The sequence below is a fragment of the Eriocheir sinensis genome, chromosome 24 (genome assembly GCF_024679095.1).
Source record: "Eriocheir sinensis breed Jianghai 21 chromosome 24, ASM2467909v1, whole genome shotgun sequence".
Lineage (NCBI taxonomy): Eukaryota > Metazoa > Arthropoda > Malacostraca > Decapoda > Varunidae > Eriocheir > Eriocheir sinensis.
The window spans coordinates 17022907-17040151 of record NC_066532.1 but is presented as its reverse complement, the minus strand read 5'-3'; the positions used below and the strand labels follow the sequence as shown (position 1 = coordinate 17040151).

General features: G+C 47.2%; 1 protein-coding gene across 2 annotated transcripts in view; it reads left to right on the top strand.

Annotated features, from left to right (window-relative positions):
• LOC127002963 (uncharacterized) overlaps positions 1-9393 on the top strand; it is a 37805-nt gene extending 28412 nt beyond the window's left edge. The window contains exons 3-8 of one of the 2 annotated variants that reach the window (XM_050869273.1): positions 5348-5525; positions 6122-6195; positions 6484-6680; positions 6835-7963; positions 8087-8247; positions 8381-9393. In XM_050869273.1, coding sequence (XP_050725230.1) covers positions 5348-5525; positions 6122-6195; positions 6484-6680; positions 6835-7963; positions 8087-8247; positions 8381-8603 — 1962 coding nt within the window. In that variant the 3' untranslated portion in view covers positions 8604-9393. Of the gene's footprint in view, positions 1-5347; positions 5526-6121; positions 6196-6483; positions 6681-6834; positions 8248-8380 lie in introns of both variants that reach the window. The other variant, XM_050869272.1, reaches the window with a different exon arrangement.
• The last annotated feature ends 7852 nt before the right edge of the window (positions 9394-17245 follow it).

Sequence of the window (17245 nt, the reverse complement as noted above, 5' to 3'; positions counted from 1 at the left end):
AGTGAAGTCGACGGTTTGGACTCAGAGCCCCGAAGGAAAGGCTTGATTATGAGGAGGAGGAGGAGAAGGAGGAGGAGATATCGAGCTCATCCACAAACGCCCCCCCCCCTTCTCCTCCTCCTCCTCCTCCTCCTTTGTCTTGAGTTTGCGAGGTAACAGTCTTCGTAGGTATTGGGGAATGCTGCACGACCGAAAAAGGCGTTTGGTTGTTCCTTTCCTCTTAAATTACGGGCCATTCAGTCCTTTCTCCCCTTTCGAAGATGCTAATTAGGGCCGTATTTTTAAACATTTCGTCGCCCTAGTGCACATATTTGACAAGGCTTTCATAGGAGTTTTGGGCATTTCCAGGAGTAGTTTCATGACCCTGGTGGTAGTTTGACCCTTCTTCTGCATCATAAACCTATAGAAACACCTATTTGACAAGGCTTTCTTAGGAGTTTTGGGCATTTCCAGGAGTAGTTTCATGACCCTGGTGGTAGTCTGACCCTTCTTCTGCACTATAAACCTAAAGAAACACCTATTTGACAAGGCTTTCATAGGAGTTGTAGGCATTTCCAGGAGTAGTTTCATGACCCTGGTGGTAGTTTGACCCTTCTTCTGCACTATAAACCTAAAGAAACACCTATTTGACAAGGCTTTCATAGGAATTTTGGGCATTTCCAGGAGTAGTTTCATGACCCTGGTGGTAGTTTGACCCTTCTTCTGTACCATGAACCTCCCAAAACACTCAATAGAACCCGACTGATCCCCTCTTTGACCTTTAGAAAAAACCGATGTGAGAAGCGAAAGTCTTTAATAAGAGTCAGATCGGTATTCAGTCGCTTTCGGCTCTCACAACAAGTATTTCCAAAGGTCACAAAGGAGATCAGTCGGGTTCTAATGAGTGTTATTCGCGTTCACGGTGCAGAAGCCTTGTCAAACTATCACCAGGCTCACAAAACTATCCATGGACATACCCAGAACAACCTCCATGAAAGCTTTACCTAATATGGGTGTGTAAGCGCTGAAACGGGACTAAGCGACGAAAGATTGCGTGCGTGAAACAAATGTATAACGCAATGCAGTGATCGTGGCCAGGGAGTGTTCCTTGTGTTCCGTCAAAATTGCAAGAAGAATAAATGTTTCCTAAAAGTGTTCGAACCTCTTGTGATGGAACTGTTGCCTCTCCCTTCACGCGATCCTGTTTTGTTTTCTTTATACGACGTTGTGTTTATTCTTGCGGGTAAATGTTTCTTAAAAGCGTGTGACCTCTTGTGATGTAACTGTTGCCTCTCCCTTCACGCGATGCTGTTTTGTTCTTTTCTTTTCACGAGTTTGTGTTTATTCTTGCGGGTAAATGTTTCTTAAAAGCGTTTGACCTCTTGTGATGTAACTGTCGCCTCTCCCTTCACGCGATGCTGTTTTGTTCTTTTCCTTTTACGACGTGGTGTTTATTCTTGCGGGTAAATGTTTCTTAAAAGCGTTGGACCTCTTGTGATGTAACTGTTGCCTCTCCCTTCACGCGATGCTGTTTTGTTTTCTTTATACGACGTTGTGTTTATTCTTGCGGGTAAATGTTTCTTTAAAGCGTTCGACCTCTTGTGATGTAACTGTTGCCTCTCCCTTCACGCGATGCTGTTTTGTTCTTTTCCTTTTACGACGTTGTGTTTATTCTTGCGGGTAAATGTTTCTTATAAGCGTTTGACCTCTTGTGATGTAACTGTTGCCTCTCCCTTCACGCGATGCTGTTCTGTTCTTTTCCTTTTACGACGTTGTGTTTATTCTTGCGGGTAAATGTTTCTTAAAAGCGTTCGACCTCTTGTGATGTAACTGTTGCCTCTCCCTTCACGCGATGCTGTTTTGTTTTCTTTTTACGACGCGGTGTCTATTCTTGCGGGTAAATGTTTCTTAAAAACGTTTGACCTCTTGTGACGTAACTGTTGCCTTTCCCTTCACGCGATGGTGCTCTATTCTTTTATCCCTTATTTTTTACGAGGCTATGTGCAGCAGGAAATCCTTAAGTAACGACGTGTGCGACTTACTACCACTCGTACTTACGACGAGGATACTACTACTACTACTACTACTACTACTACTATTCTTCAGGGTAAACGTTTCTTAAAAGTGATCGAACGTCTTGTGATTAAACTGTTGCCTTTCCTTTCACGTGATACTGTTCTATTCTTTTATTTTCTCTTCATTTTACGAAGTTGTGTTTTTTCTCAAGCGTTCGCGTTGCTGATTCGATTATGACGAAGAAGGTTAAAATTTACTAAGTGATTGGCCGTTTGTGGTTTGTTTGTTAACGTGATACTGGACTACCGATCTTCTTTTTTCTTTTCTTTTTACGAGCTTGTGTTATTTTTGAGCGTTCGCATCGGTGATTAGATTATGACGAAGAAGGTTAAAATTTCCTGTAAGTGTCTGGCCTTTTGTGGTTTGTCTGTTAACGTGATACTGGACTCCCGATCTTCTTTTTTCTTTTCTTTTTACGAGCTTGTGTTATTTTTGAGCGTTTAGAGCGATTAGATTATGACGAAGAAGGTTTTAAATGTTTCCTGAAAGTGCTCGGCCTCTTCTTAATTAATGTCTCTTGCCTTTCCCTTCACGCGATGTAGTTGTTTCTTAGTTCTTTTTACGAGGTTGTGTTTAATACCAAGTCGCGTCGGAGATTAGATTATGACGAAGGAGGTTTTAAATGCTTCCTGAAAGTGCTCGGCCTCTTCTTATTGTCTCTTGCCTTCTCTTCACGCGATGTTGTTGTTTTTTAGTTATTTTCCTTTTACGAGGTTGTGTTTATTCCTGAGTCGCGTCGGTGATTAGATTATGACGAAGAAGAGATTATATGTTTCCTGAAAGTGCTCGGCCTCTTGTTGTTGTTGTTGCTGTTCACGCGATACTGGACTTAATTCCTTTCTTCTTCTCAAACGAGGTTATCTAATAGTGTGTTGAATGGTCCTCTTACACGAAGGAGGATAAATGGTTCTTGAAAGTGGTCATGCACCGTCTTGTTGTTTGTTTGTTTGTTGGTTGGTTGGTCTTTCCTTCACGCCACGCTGGTCTTCTTTGTTTATTTATCTTTTCTTTTTTTGCTTTTTTTTGTTTTTTTCCTTCTTTAGTGCTCAGGTTCTTCGCTTTCCTTCACTTCCTCATTTCTTCTTTTTTTGAAGTTTTTATTTTTTGCTTTAGTTCTTTTTTGCTTCTTTAGTTCATCAGTTTTTTTTTTTTTTTTAATTCTTTGCTTCCTTAGTTCTTTTGTTCTTTATTTTTATTTTTCACTAGGGTAAGGTGGGGTAAAATGCCCCCCTGGGGTGAAAGGCCCCCCCCTTGGTTTTGTCTTTCTTTCTTTCTTTTCTCAAGCAGTCACATGATCAAGTAGGCAACGCCAACTCTCTGTGCTCACAGGAACTACTGGAGCAAACAATGGGCACTTGCTCTGGCCACAAGGGGACATTTCTTCTTTTTTACTAATTTCTTGTAAGTTTTGAGTGATTTTAATGATACCTAATTTACGACAAATAACTGTAGAGTTAGCCTGATGGCTATGGATACTTTCTCTAAGATGTCTAGACCATATTGCATGTGATTATACTCTGCCTACTTACTTGTAGGAAAGATGGTGACATTTTGTGTATATATGAGTTGCCAGGGTAAGAGGCCCCCTGTGCCTTTGGGGTAAGTTGCCCACAGGGAGGCCTTTACCCCACATGTGGGGTTATCTTGTGTAAGTATCTCAGAGCTCTCATTTATTATCAGCAACTCATCCATTATCAGCAACAAAGAAAAAAACCTCCATCTCCAGCTTCGTCTGATAAGGATGAATGGCCTTGTTTGGTGTGTGGGGAACCATTTGCTAATAGCAGACCTTCAGAAAAATGGGTCCAATGTCGGGGTTGTAGAAATTGGTCACATGCAGAATGCACAACTGGAGTAGGCCCAGATCTGCATGTAAGTCAAAACTGCGCGTCTGATTAGGCATTACAGTATTGCTGTAAATAAAAAAATAGCAATACTGTAATGCCTAATCAGACTCGCAGTTTTGACATACATACAGATCTTGGCCTACTCCAGTTGTGCATTCTGTATGTTTAAGTTTTTGAAAGGCATCCATAAATGAACACTTTTGAGTTTGAGACTATAAGGAAGTTGGTGTTTTTAACTGTTTCAGATATCAATATTCAACAGAAAGGACATATTTTATCAAATTAATTGAATATTTAGTTCCATATATTTTTCATGAAAGTAGATGTTCCTTTTGTTACAAAAATTCAGAAGAAAGGGAAGCTAGTCTAATATTACTAGTCTAAAAGAAGGGGATACCTTTTAGAAAATTAATTAATTGTTTAGTTTTACATTAATCATTAGAAGACACAAATTTGACTGTGTTCCTTTATTTCACACCAAGAGAGATTTATAGGCTATAGTTTTCAAAAAGGGAATACATTTTATATTTTTATAATGAGGAAAAAATATTTTCCTTATGTTTCTGTGAGTTTTATTATTGTAAGCCAGAGTGGGGTAAAAGGCCTACCCAGTGGGTTTCTTACCCCACATGCGGGGTAAGAAGCCCCCTTTATTATTTTTTAAAAAATCATGAGTGGATATAATATATTCCAAAGATAGGCCTTAGCCTAAGCTTTCAACAGAACTTTTTTTCAAAATTCTATTGCTAAAAATGTGGCTACAACAGCCAGTCTCCCTTAAGGGAAGCAACTTACCCCACCTTACCCTATTTTCCGCTTTATCAGTTCCTCGTTTAGTCAGTTCTTTGATTGTTCACAACACCAGTCCTTCAATTCTTTAGTTTTTTGCTTTCTCAGTTCTTTTTCGCTTCTTCATATTTTTCGCTTATTTGTTTCTTCAGTTCTTTACGCTTTTTCAGTTGTTTAGGTTCTTCAGTTCTTTAATTCGTTATTTTTGTGCTTCTTTTGTTATTCAGTTCTTCATTTCTTTAGTTCGTCACCTCTTCAGCTCTTCGTTTCTTTTATCTCTTTCTTTCTTCTTGCCGTGTGTCCCCTTCCGTTAGTCAAGGGGTGAGCAGAGGCTGTGCGTTGCTCTCTTTATTGACCGATTCACGTGTGTTCTTCCTTGGCACGAATTTATTATTGTTTCTCTTTGTGTGTCTTCTTTCTTTATTTTCTTCTTTTTCTTCTTTCCTTATTTTCTTCTTTTTCTTCTTTGTCTTAAAGGACATTAAGCTAAATGAAAATTAATGCATCAACACGTCAGTAAAAAGGAATAAAAATAAGTAAAAATATCATCACTTTCCATAGATGACTTGATAAACGTAAATAAGTAACATTATCGCCCTTCACGGCAGCGGGCGATGAGTCTCCTCCACCTCGACTGACCCTTCCTTGTGTTCCAGTTCGAGGGCGGCTACAGACCCACGCGGCTCGCCAACTGGGAGGTGGGGCGCGCCTTCCCGGAGCGTCCCAGGCAGCGGCGCGGCACGACCCGGGTGATCGCCGATGACCGGGGCCACCTGCTGCCCGGCGTGGCCCGCTCCCAGGGCTCGCCGTGGGGACCTCTCACGCAGGGGCTAGGTGAGCACGGTGGTCTGCCAGGGCTCGTATGCTCAGACGCTTTCGGCTCCCTTAACAACTATTTCCAAAGGCTATGAAGGAGATTAGTCGGTTTCTCAAGAGTGTTTTTCGTATTCCTGGTGTAGAACCCTTGTCAAACCCAACGTTGCCAGATTGTCGTACTCAGCCCACCGTTGCCAGATTATCGTACTCAGAGCATAATATTTACCGGTTTCTCACGCCTAACTATTGCCAAGAAACATCAGGAATTAACTACTTTAACGATAAATATAAATTAATCTAGTCATTGGGGCCCAGGAGACAGTTTTGGGGTCGGAAGTTGGTAAATATAAGAGGCTGAGTACGACAGTCTGGCAACGGTGACTCAGCCTCCGATGTTTCCCGACTTCCGACCCCAATAACTGCCTCCTCGACCCCAATAACTCCCTTCATATATAGTTAGCGTTAAAAGGGTTAATATTGGTGTTCTTGGCAATAGCTATGGCTCAGAAACCGGTAAAAATGAGGCTGTGAGTACGATAAAATGGCAACGGTGGTCAAATCTATCCCCCCATCTTAGATATGTATGTATGTATGTATGTATGTTCTTCCCGCAGAGCCCAGTGGAGGTGAGCGCCCCCCAACCGCATCTGAGGCCCGGCCGCCGCAAAACACCTCCGAGGATGAGCAGGTGAGGGATTTTTTCTGGATTGTTTTCCTTTCCTTCTTGTCCCCAACCTGTAACTTTCTCCCCCGTTCCTTTCCCGGCCGTTTCATCCTTTTCCTCCAACCTTCCGTTACAGGCTTCTCCCACCACTCTTATGTATACGTGCTCTCTCTCTCTCTCTCTCTCTCTCTCTCTCTCTCTCTCTCTCTCTCTCTCTCTCTCTCTCTCTCCTGTTATTCTTCCCAAGCCTTTTCCCATCATGCTTTGCGGGTTCACACTTCTTCATGTCCTTCGTTCACTTCTTCACCCTAGGAGGAGGCCGCAGCAGGGGAAGGGGCGGACCTACAGGTGACCGGGGCGGGGCTGCTGTCCGGGGGCAGGAGCGAGGATGGAGCCAGCCACCAGGAGAGCCACGACTCCGCCAGCACCGCCACCAGCAGCAGGAGCCCCGGAACCATCACTCCAGCCTCCTTCAGGAAAAATGCCGCCAGGACCGTCCCCGCTTCCCAGTAAGACGGTTTTATTACAGTTTTTGTTCACTGGTGTTCAGTACCCAGCTCCTGTGTGTTTACGTCATGAATCAGTGTGCTCGGCCGTAGTTTGGTGGCACGGCTCGTGATCTCCTCGGCGGGTCTGCCTAACAAATCTTCCTTCTCCTCGCAGCAAAAGTTCGCGTAAGTCCTCCGCGGCCGCCGCCTCGCCCTCCCTGGACGGCGAGGCGGCCCTGAAGGAGACGGCCAACATCACCGCCGACACCGTGGAGGACGCCCTCCTGCCGCGCCGCCCCGAGGAGGACATCACGGAGCTGACGGGCTCTCGCGCCCTGGCCATCCGCCTGGTGGACCACCCGGCGCCCACCAACTGTACCAAGTACATCGTGCTGCGGCCCAACACCGCCCCGTCCCCGGCGCCGTCCGCCAAGCCGCCGCTGCTGCCCAAGCGGCCCAAGACGGCCAAGATCATACGCAAGGTGCCGGAGATCGAGTTTGCCCTCAAGTGGGACCTCAAAGAAAATGACATCATGGAGGAGGAGCACGAGGACGACGCGATCGAGGTGGTGGACACGAAGAAGAAGGCGCGGGAGCCGCCGAGCCCTCGCTCCGTCAGCTCCGTGGACTCGGGCATCCACATGCCCAAGGCCAAGCCCAAGACGGCCTGGGGCAACGGGCCGGACACGCGCGAACTCGCCTCCAAGCTGGAGCGCCTCGAGGTGAACGGCGCCGACGAGGTGGAGACGCGCTCGCCGCCGAAGAAGCCGTCGGAGCCTGAGTCCGGCTACGGCTCCCCCAAGTCCGCCGGCAGCCTGCCTTCTGTGGGCTCGAGGGCCAGTTCGGGCCGAGCCTCCGTCAAGCTGCCGCTTAAGACGGGGAGCGCCACGCCCTCAGGCAAGGACAGCAGCCGCACCATCTCCATGGACTCCCAGCGGCTCGCGCAGCACAGCGGCAGGTCGGCGTCCAAGCGTGGCTCGGCTGTCGCCTCCCCGGCCGAGCGGCACGGCTCCAAGGCCTCCTCCAGGAGCGGCAGCAGCAGGGCGTCGGCGGCGGCGTCACAGGCGTCCCGCAGAGACGCCAAGGGTACGCCCTCGCCGAGTCCGCAGCCCCGGGACCCCCTGGCCATCATGGAGACGATGGACTCCGTGTTCCACACCGTCCCCTTGAGGGATACTGGGCGCGGCGTCCACACCTACAGGAGCACGCCGGTGGGGCCGCGGCAGCAGGCGGCGACCACCCAGACGGAGGACCTGGCGCGGGAGGCGGACGAGGCGGGCGGCGGCGCGGCGCCCCCAGCCGAGGTAAGACGCGGCCACTCAGGTGTGGGGGCCCTGGAGTGGAGGTTTGGGTGTGATATCTTGTTAATAAGCTCATCCTTCAGGGGTCAGTGTGGAGATGTCATGCTTTTTATGATGGTCCCACAGGTGCGCCATAACCACCCCGGCCAGGTGAGGTCCAGGAACTGTCTGGCCTGCGAGGTGCGGGCCATGGACCAGCCGCCCAAGAAGTTTCAGGGACCCTCGGACTTCAAGCCGGCTTTCAGGGCGGGCAAGGTCCACCAAGACCCCGCCGCCAAGAAGCCCAGGTAGGTGCCGCCTCGCTGTGCCGTGGTGCTTTGTCTCCCTTCCCTGCATGCACGCCGCCGGGCCTTCCCTGGGCTCCAGCCCCTCGGCCCGGCCACATGCCCCTCCTGACCCCCGCCCCTTCCCTCCCGGCAGGTACACGCGCCAGAGTGAGAAGTACAACGCGCGGCTGCGTGCCCGCCACCAGCCGCCCCGCTACTGGCCCATCAACACCCTCAGCTCGCCCTTCTGCAACCGCGCGGGCTACGGCCAGGACCAGTATCCGGACCACATGAGGCTCAGGACCACGTACGGCACCGTGCACGCCCCGGCGCCCAAGCAGCCCCGCGGCCCCGTCCTCAAGAAGCTGTACCTCTGAGGGGGACGCGAGGCCACAGGCAGGGACACTGTATAGTCCTCAGGGGTGTTCCGTCCGGCCGTCAGTCCGTGGCCCCATCCTGGAGAGACTCGACCTCTGCGGCCGACTGGCGACCCCGGGCGAGGTTGGTGTGTGTGTTCCAGGTGTCTTGCCTATGAGCAACACCCTGCAACACCTGGGCCGCCTTGGTGGCTCGGCACTCCTCTTGTTCCTTATCCATACTGCATTTACCCGCCGCTCCTCTTTGTACTCTTTGTTTCCATAGTTAGCGACGGAGCGAATGGCGCGCGAGTGATTTTCTACTCCTAGGTAGCTTTCCCTCACGAATTGTTGATAGATGGTTAGTTTTCAACCCAAGGCAAGAGTTACACTGCCAGGTCTTCAGCCCTTCGAGGAGTTGTATTGTTACGACCATACGATTAGATATTACTCTCCCTCTTTCTCTAGTGCATTTAGGACCTCAGTCACACAAACTTGTATAGTGTTATGTTCATTACTGTTTTTTCATCCTCGGGTAATTTTATATTTAGCCTGTTACTGGTTTCTTGACGATAGTTTTGTATGCACGGTTTTGTTGGTTTCCTGACTCCTGTAGTGTTGCATTGTTGATCTTACTGACGTGTTCTGTGAAGGGTGGGCGAGGCGGCCGATCCCAGCACACAGGCGGGGAGAGAGGCAGCGGTGACAAGAGAACAGAGGTGGATCAGGCAGCCTCGTGTGTTTGGCGTGTTGTGTGAAGTGTGAGCGAGGCGGCCCATCCCAGCACACAGGCGGGGAGAGAGGCAGCGGTGACAAGAGAACAGAGGTGGATCAGGCAGCCTCGGGTGTTTGACGTGTTCTGTGAAGGGTGGGCGAGGCGGGGAGACAAAGGCATCAGCAACATTGCCGCCAGAACAAAGGTGGATCAGGCAGCCTCGTGTGTCCGGGAGGCATTAGGGCCGTATTTTAAGACACCATCGCTTCTCACATCAACTATTTCTAAAGGTCAAAGAGGGGATCAATCTGTTGTTCATGAGTGTTTTTTAAGGTTCATGGCACAGAAGAAGGGTCAAACTACCACCAGGGTCATAAAACTACCCCTGGAAAGGCCTACAGCTCCTACAAAAGCCATGTCAAATATGTGAACTTGGGCGACGAAATGTTTTAAAATACGACCCTCAGTGACTCCCTATCTCTCTACGGGTATGTTGTCTCCAAGTAAAGACGCTCGACTGTAATTCCGAAACTAACCATGCAAGGGATTTTCAGGAAAATACTCTCATTGTGACTCCCACTCAAAAGTATTATGGATGACTCTTACCGATCCTTACCTAACCTAATCTAACCTAACGTAACCACGGGGTGTTCTGGAAAATACTCTCATTGTGACTCCCACTCAAAATTACCGTAAATAACTTCCCAATCTTTACTTCACCTAACCTAACCTAACCTAATCTAATGTAACCTGTCTAACCATGCCTATCCTTCCCTATCCTTAACGTAGCCTTATCTAACCTAATCGAACTTAACCCAACGTAACCACACCAAACCAAATCAAACCGAACTTCACTTAACCTTGCCTATTCTTCCCTGTCCTTAACGTAACCTTATCTAACCTCATCTAACCTAATCTAACTTAACCCAACGTAACTAAACCAAACCAAATCAAACCGAATTTAACTTAACCTTGCCTATTCTTCCCTGTCCTTAACGTAACCTTATCTAACCTCATCTAACCTAATCTAACTTAACCCAACGTAACTAAACCAAACCAAATCAAACCGAACCTAACTTAACCTAACCTTCCCCGTGCAAGAGTGGGCGCCAGATACCAGCAGAGAGACAGGGAATACGCTTCCGCGGGAGGCGAGGCGAGGTGGCGGGGATGTCCAGCTTTAAGTGGTGTCGAGCGGCGGTGACTAATGACCCCCACAATCAATACGCGGCGTGTGGCGGTGTGAGTGCCCGCAACCCTTGTGCAGCACGGCGCCGGGGACAGCGGTGAGGGCGGCGGCCACGGCTCGGGGATGCTGCGAGGCGAGAAGATGGCGGTGAGGCGGACGGAAGATAAAGAATCAGTATAAAGTTTCTTGCTTGGGAAGGAGAAAAGGGGAGGAGATGAAAGTCCCTTGAAGAAGCTACTAGATCGCCTTTGTAGTGAGGGCCGATAAAATGGACTTGCGAACTTGTGGCTACTGTAGGAATGTTTTTTTGCTTGTGGAGAAAAGCGGAGGAGATGAAGGTCCCTTGAAGAAGCTACTAGATCGCCTTGTAGTGAGGGCCGATAGCATGGACTTGCGGACTTGTGGCTACTGTAGGAATGAAGGTTTCTTGCTTGTGGAGAAAAGGGGAGGAGGTGAAGGTCCACAGAAGCTCCGAGGATTGCCAAAGAAGTGAGGGGCGATAGGCGGGACTCGCAAACTTGTGCCACAGTGCAAATCAAGGTTTCTTTCTTAATTGGGAAGGAAAAAAGGGGAGATTAAGGTCCCTTGAAGAAGCTGGGAGGATTGCTATAGAAGTGAGGGGCGATAGGCGGGACTTGCGAACTTGTGCCGCAGTGCAAATCATGGTTTCTTTCTTAACTGGGAAGGAAAAAATAAGGGGAGATTAAGGTCCCTTGAAGAAGCTGGGATGATTGCTAAGGAAGTGAGGGACGATAGGCCGGACTTGCGAACTTGTGGCCACTGCAGGAGCGACAAGACAAGCATCACCACAGAAGAAGTACAAGTTAAGGTTTCATCCTTGGGAAGGACAAAAGAGGGAAGAGACGGAGGACAAACGGTTAAAAGTCCTTAAAGCTGAAACGAAGGCCAACCAGACCACAAATACAAACGCCTGAGCCTGCATCCTCGCACCTTCCTACAGGCCAGCGGGGAGTCCTACAGGCATGGACGAAGGACGCTCAGGTCGAGGAGGTCACGTGGTTGCCTCGCGGCCCAGACTCAGCAGGTTCCCGGGTCCGCGGTGACCCGGGGGCGGGAGGTCAAGAGTGTGGCGTCAGGACCACCGACCTGCGGCCCTCCGCTCTGTTTATGACGAGGGTAAACTGAGTCAGGATGGCGTCTTGGGGGCGCGCCGACCCCCACACACGCGGCTGACCCCTTCACTACGACCCGCCGCGAGCCACAGACAGACAAACAGACAGACAGACAGGCAAACACACTAACACACGCAAACGCACAAACAGACAAGTAACCACACAGACAGACAAGCAAATGCGCCCACCTACCCACACCCACCGCTCCGGTAGCATGGTGGTTAAAGCTCTGAGTTGCCAGGCTCCAGCCTGGCGGGCGGAGGTTCAAGCCCTGCTCAGGCCGAGAATTTTCCGCTGACAAAGAGTGGTTACTGTCCCCCCTTGAACAAGGGGGATGGGGTGTGTGGTGTGTGAGGTCCTGGCAGTACCCAGAGATCGTCTATAATGAGCTTGCTCGGGTCGGGAGGGTACTTGCTGGGGATGACGAGTCCTGCTCGTGATCAGGGCGTGGGTGTTACACACACAGGCGCGGTGAGTAGTGAAGAAGGTACCACAGCTTGGAGGGGTAACTACCTGCCCTGCCCTGGCCCATCACGCAGCGCCAGCCAGGTGGTAACGAGGCCGCCCCAGCCACGTCACACGAAGGTACTGGCGAAGAAAACTGTCCAGCGTCCTGCGGCCAGTGTTCCCAGACGCTTTAGGCTCCCACATCTGTTTCCAAAGAACACAGAGGACAGTTTTTTGTTGCTTCACGTACCAAGGGCGCGAGGCAGTGAGTCTGTCTGTGTCTATCCATCCAGCGGCCTCCCTTGCACAAGCTTTCCTTCTCAAGTCCTTCTGCCGCAACCTCATCGTGCTAGACTTCGGTTCCCACTTCGTACGCCGTCACTCCAGCCTGTATCCATTTTAGAACAACAAAAAACTACTATTGAAAATCTGGGAGGCATGAAAACTAACCTTCTGTCAAACAAGATGAGTGTTCAGAGACGCACACGTCCTCTTCGACAAACCGACTTGGTTGGCTGATATTAGCCGACAAAATCGACAAAAGCCCGTGGTCCTTCCGCAGAGGGCAAAATCTTGAACAAGTATGTCCTGCCTTTAACACTAATTGGAGCTCCGCGTACGAACTGGCAAAGACAAGCGACATTCTCACCCGGTCCGCCAATCCCACACAGCCTCCTCAACACGTCAGTATTTTATGATATACGGTTGAACTAAAAAGTAGCTGAGGCGCGTGTTCTCAGACGGTTCCGGCTCCACCAACAACACTTTCCAAAGGCCACGAAGATGTTCTCACGAGTGTTTTCACGTCCATGGTGCAGAAGCCTCGCCAAATTGACCTCTCTTTTTGGTCACTCCTTTGACTTCTATTCAGGAGCAGTAAGTAGCGGGCTTTTTTTTTTAATACTTTTCTTTACGCCCTTGAACTGTCTCCTTTGCTGTAAAAAAATAAAAAAAAATAAAAAATAAAAAATCATCACTAGGCTCATAAAACTACTTATGGAGATACTAACATCGACCTCTACCAAAGCCTTAAGAACTGTGTGTTTGTGTGTGTGTGTGTGTGTGTGTGTGTGTGTGTGTGTGTGTGTGTGTGTGTGTGTGTGTGTGTGTTTCATGTAGGGTAAAGGATGGCCTCGTATTTTTCATTCCAGTGTCTAATTCACGTTCGGGAAAGACGTTTTATGATCTTTATTTTATTGTATGTTTGTTTGTGTGTGTGTGTGTGTGTGTGTGTGTGTGTGTGTGTGTGTGTGTGTGTGTGTGTGTGTGTGTGTGTGTGAGAGCCCAGAAATGTTTGAGAAGACGCGCCTGGTAGTCGTCGTAGGTGTAGTAGTCGTCCAGCTATCCCTGTCATCGGTCGGTTAGTTTAGACTTTGAATTTCCCGATACATGAAATCCGTTTGTTCTTTTCCTGTACAAACTTCTGATCGCCACATTCTATCGTAGTCGGTGTAGGTTTTGAATTTTATACATTAAACTCTACGGAAAAAGGATGCCATGTTTCATTTGGTTCTTTCCCTTCCATCCTAAAACCGGGTGAATGGAAAACGATCTTACATTGTTACTGAAGAGAAGAAATTATGAAACACTGAACTCATGCAATCAACTACTACTTTATACATTAAACTCTACGGAAAAAGAATGCCATGTTTCATTTGGTTCTTTCCCTTCCATCCTAAAATCGGGTGAACAGACAACGATCTTACATAGTTCCTGAAGAGAAGAAATTGCGAAAAAGCGAACTCATGCAATCAACTACTACTTTATACATTAAACTCTACGGAAAAAGAATGCCATGTTTCATTTGGTTATTTCCCTTCCATCCTAAAACTGGGTGAATGGAAAACGATCTTACAGAGTTACTGAAGAGAAGAAATTACGAAAACCCGAACTGTAGTCTTCTAAATATGTCGAGGTCGGTCTGGCGTAGGCTCCCGCGGGTCCTTTCCTCCCCTCTGCTCTGCCACACGCCCCCAACACCTGTCCCTTCCTCTCATATGTAAGCTACAGGTAACATATGAGAAGGAAAAAAAATAGGTGTTGGGACTGTGTGGCAGAGCAGAGGGGAGGAAAGGACCCGCGGGAACCAACGCCAAAACGGACTCGACATATTTGGAAGACTATAATGCAATCAACTACTATTTTGAAAGACATATAGACATACGGACATTAATGAAAAAAACAGACATACAAATATAAATAAAAATAAACAAATACAGACATACATACATCCATTTTGACCTTTCTTTCGGCCACCTCTTTTGATTCTTTTTTGGGAGCAGCGAGTAGCGGGCTTTTTTTTATTAGTTTTCTTTTTTCTTGTGCCCTTGAGCTGTCTCCTTTGTTGTAAAAAATAAATAAATAAAAAGTGGAAATAAACCATCCACTCAGACATTCCGACAAAATCATTTCCCAAACTTTCCTTGATACAAAACAGATAAAAGTTGTTCCTGGGATCACCTGTGGGCCCATCAACGAGCCCAACACACCTGAGAGCAGAAAGATGAGGTGAGGTGAGGTAAGGTGTGTTGGGTGCGTCCCTTTGATCAATACCGAGAAAGACTGAGGTTGTTGGTATTCCGAGATGCTTCCGCCCCGCTCATCAACTACTTCCAAAGGCCACAGAGAAGGTAGTCGGGTTCTAATGAGTGTTTCTTTAGGTTCATGGTACAGAGGAAGGGTCCAACTACCACCAGGGTCATAAAACTAACCCTGGAAATGCTCATAACTCCAACGAAAGCCTTGTCAAATGTGTTTTCTTAGGTTCATGGTGCAGAAGAAGGTCAACAAGCTACCACCATGCAGGGTTATAAAACTACCCCTGGAAATGCCCACAACTCACACGAAAGCCTTGTCAAATGTGTTTTCTTAGACTCATGGTACAGAGGAAAGGTCCAACTACCACCAGGGTCATAAAACTACCCATGGAAATGCCCATAACTCGAACGAAAGCCTTGTCAAATGTGTTTTCTTAGGTTCATGGTGCAGAGGAAGGGTCCAACTACCACCAGGGTCATAAAACTACCCCTGGAATTGCCCACAACTCCTACGAAAGCCTTGTCAAATGTGTTTTCTAAGGTTCATGATACAGAAGAAGGGTCAAACTAACACCAGGGCCATAAAACTACCCCTGGAAATGCCCACAACTCCTACGAAAGCCTTATCAAATATGTGTTATTAGGTTCGCGGTACAGAAGAAGAGTCAAACAACCACCAGGGTCATAAACCTACCCGTGGAAATGCTCAAAACTCCTACGAAAGCCTTGTCAATTATGTTTTTTTTTTTTTTAGGTTCATGGTACAGAGGAAGGTTCCAACTACCACCAGGGCCATAAAACTACCCCTGTAAAGGCCCACAATTCCTATGAAAGCCTTGTCAAATTTTTTTTTTTCTAGTTCATGGTACAGAACAAGGGTCAAACTACCACCATGCAGGGTTATAAAACTATCCCTGGAAATGCCCACAACTCCTACGAAAGCCTTGTCAAATATGTTTTCTGATGTTCATGGTACAAAAGAAGGGTCAAACTACCACCAGGGTCATAAAACTACCCCTGAAAATGCCCACAACTCTCACGAAAGCCTTGTCAAATATGTTTTTTTTAGGTTTATGGTACAGAAGAAGGGTCAAACTACCACCATGCAGGGTTATTAAACTATCCCTGGAAATGCCCACAACTCCAACGAAAGCCTTGTCAAAAATGTTTTCTTATGTTTATGGTGCAGAAGAAGGGTCCAACTGCTACCAGGGTCATAAAGCTACTCCTGGAAATGCCCACAACTCCTACGAAAGTCTCGTCAAATGTGTTTTCTTAGGTTCATGGTTCATGGTGCAGAGAGGAAGGGTCCAACTACAACTAGGGTCATAAAACTACCCCTGGAAATGCCCACAACTCCTTCGAAAGCCTTGTCAAATATGTGTTTTTAGGTTCATGGTACAGAAGGGTCCAACTACCACCAGGGCCATAAAACTATACCCCTGGAAATGCCCACAACCCCTACGAAAGCCTTGTCAAATGAGTTTTCTTAGGTTCATGGTGCAGAGGAAGGGTCAAACTACCACCAGGGCCATAAAACTACCCCTGAAAATGCCCACAACCCCTACGAGAACCTTGTCAAATATGTTTTTTTTTAGGTTCGTGGTACAGAAGAAGGGTCAAACTACCATCATGGTCATAAAACTACCCCTGGAAATGCCCACAACTCACACGAAAGCCTTGGTAAATGTGTTTCTTTAGGTTCACTGTACCCTTTACTACGCAGATCATTCCCTCACAATATCAATAAACTGTCAAGCGTTACCAAGCAAAAAAGAAGCAAACAGAATCGATATATTTACTCCGAACATATAAATAAAGGCTTTGAACCCCTTTACTGTACAGCTCACTCCCTCACACACTCTATAAACTCTCAGAAGCGTTACGAAGCAAAAAGAAGCATTCAGAATCGATATATTTACTCCGAACATATAAATAAAGCCTTTGAACCCCTTTACTGTACAGCTCATTCCCTCACTCTCTCAATAAACTGTCAGAAGCGTTACCAAGCAAAAAAGAAGCATTCAGAATCGATATATTTACTCCGAACAGATAAATAAAGCCTTTGAACCCCTTTACTGCACAGCTAATTTCCATGAGGTAGATATAGACTTTGAACCCCTTTCCTGTACATCTTATAATATTATGCTTCACCATTCCTAAGACGTTCCAGTAAGCTGTCAGGAGTGTTACCAAGCAAAAAGAAGCATTCACAATCGGTTTATCTACATCAAATTGAGCGAATTGTTTATATTTTTTTACTTCGCCTCACAGTAAAGTAAATAAAAGCTTTGAACTCCTTTACTGAACAGCTCATTTTTTCACTCTCTCAATAAACTGTCAAGCGTTACCAAGCAAAAAGAAGCATTCCGAATCGATATTTTTACTCCGAACATATAAATAGAGGCTTTGAACCCCTTTACTGTACAGCTCATTCCCTCACACTCTCAATAAACTCTCAGAAGCGTTACCAAGCGAAAAGAAGCATTCAGAATCGATATATTTACTCCGAACACATAGATAAAGGCTTTGAACCCCTTTACTGCACATCTCATTCCCTCACACTCTCAATTAACTGTCAAGCGTTACCAAGCAAAAAGAAGCATTCAGAATCGATATATTTACTCCGAACACATAGGTAA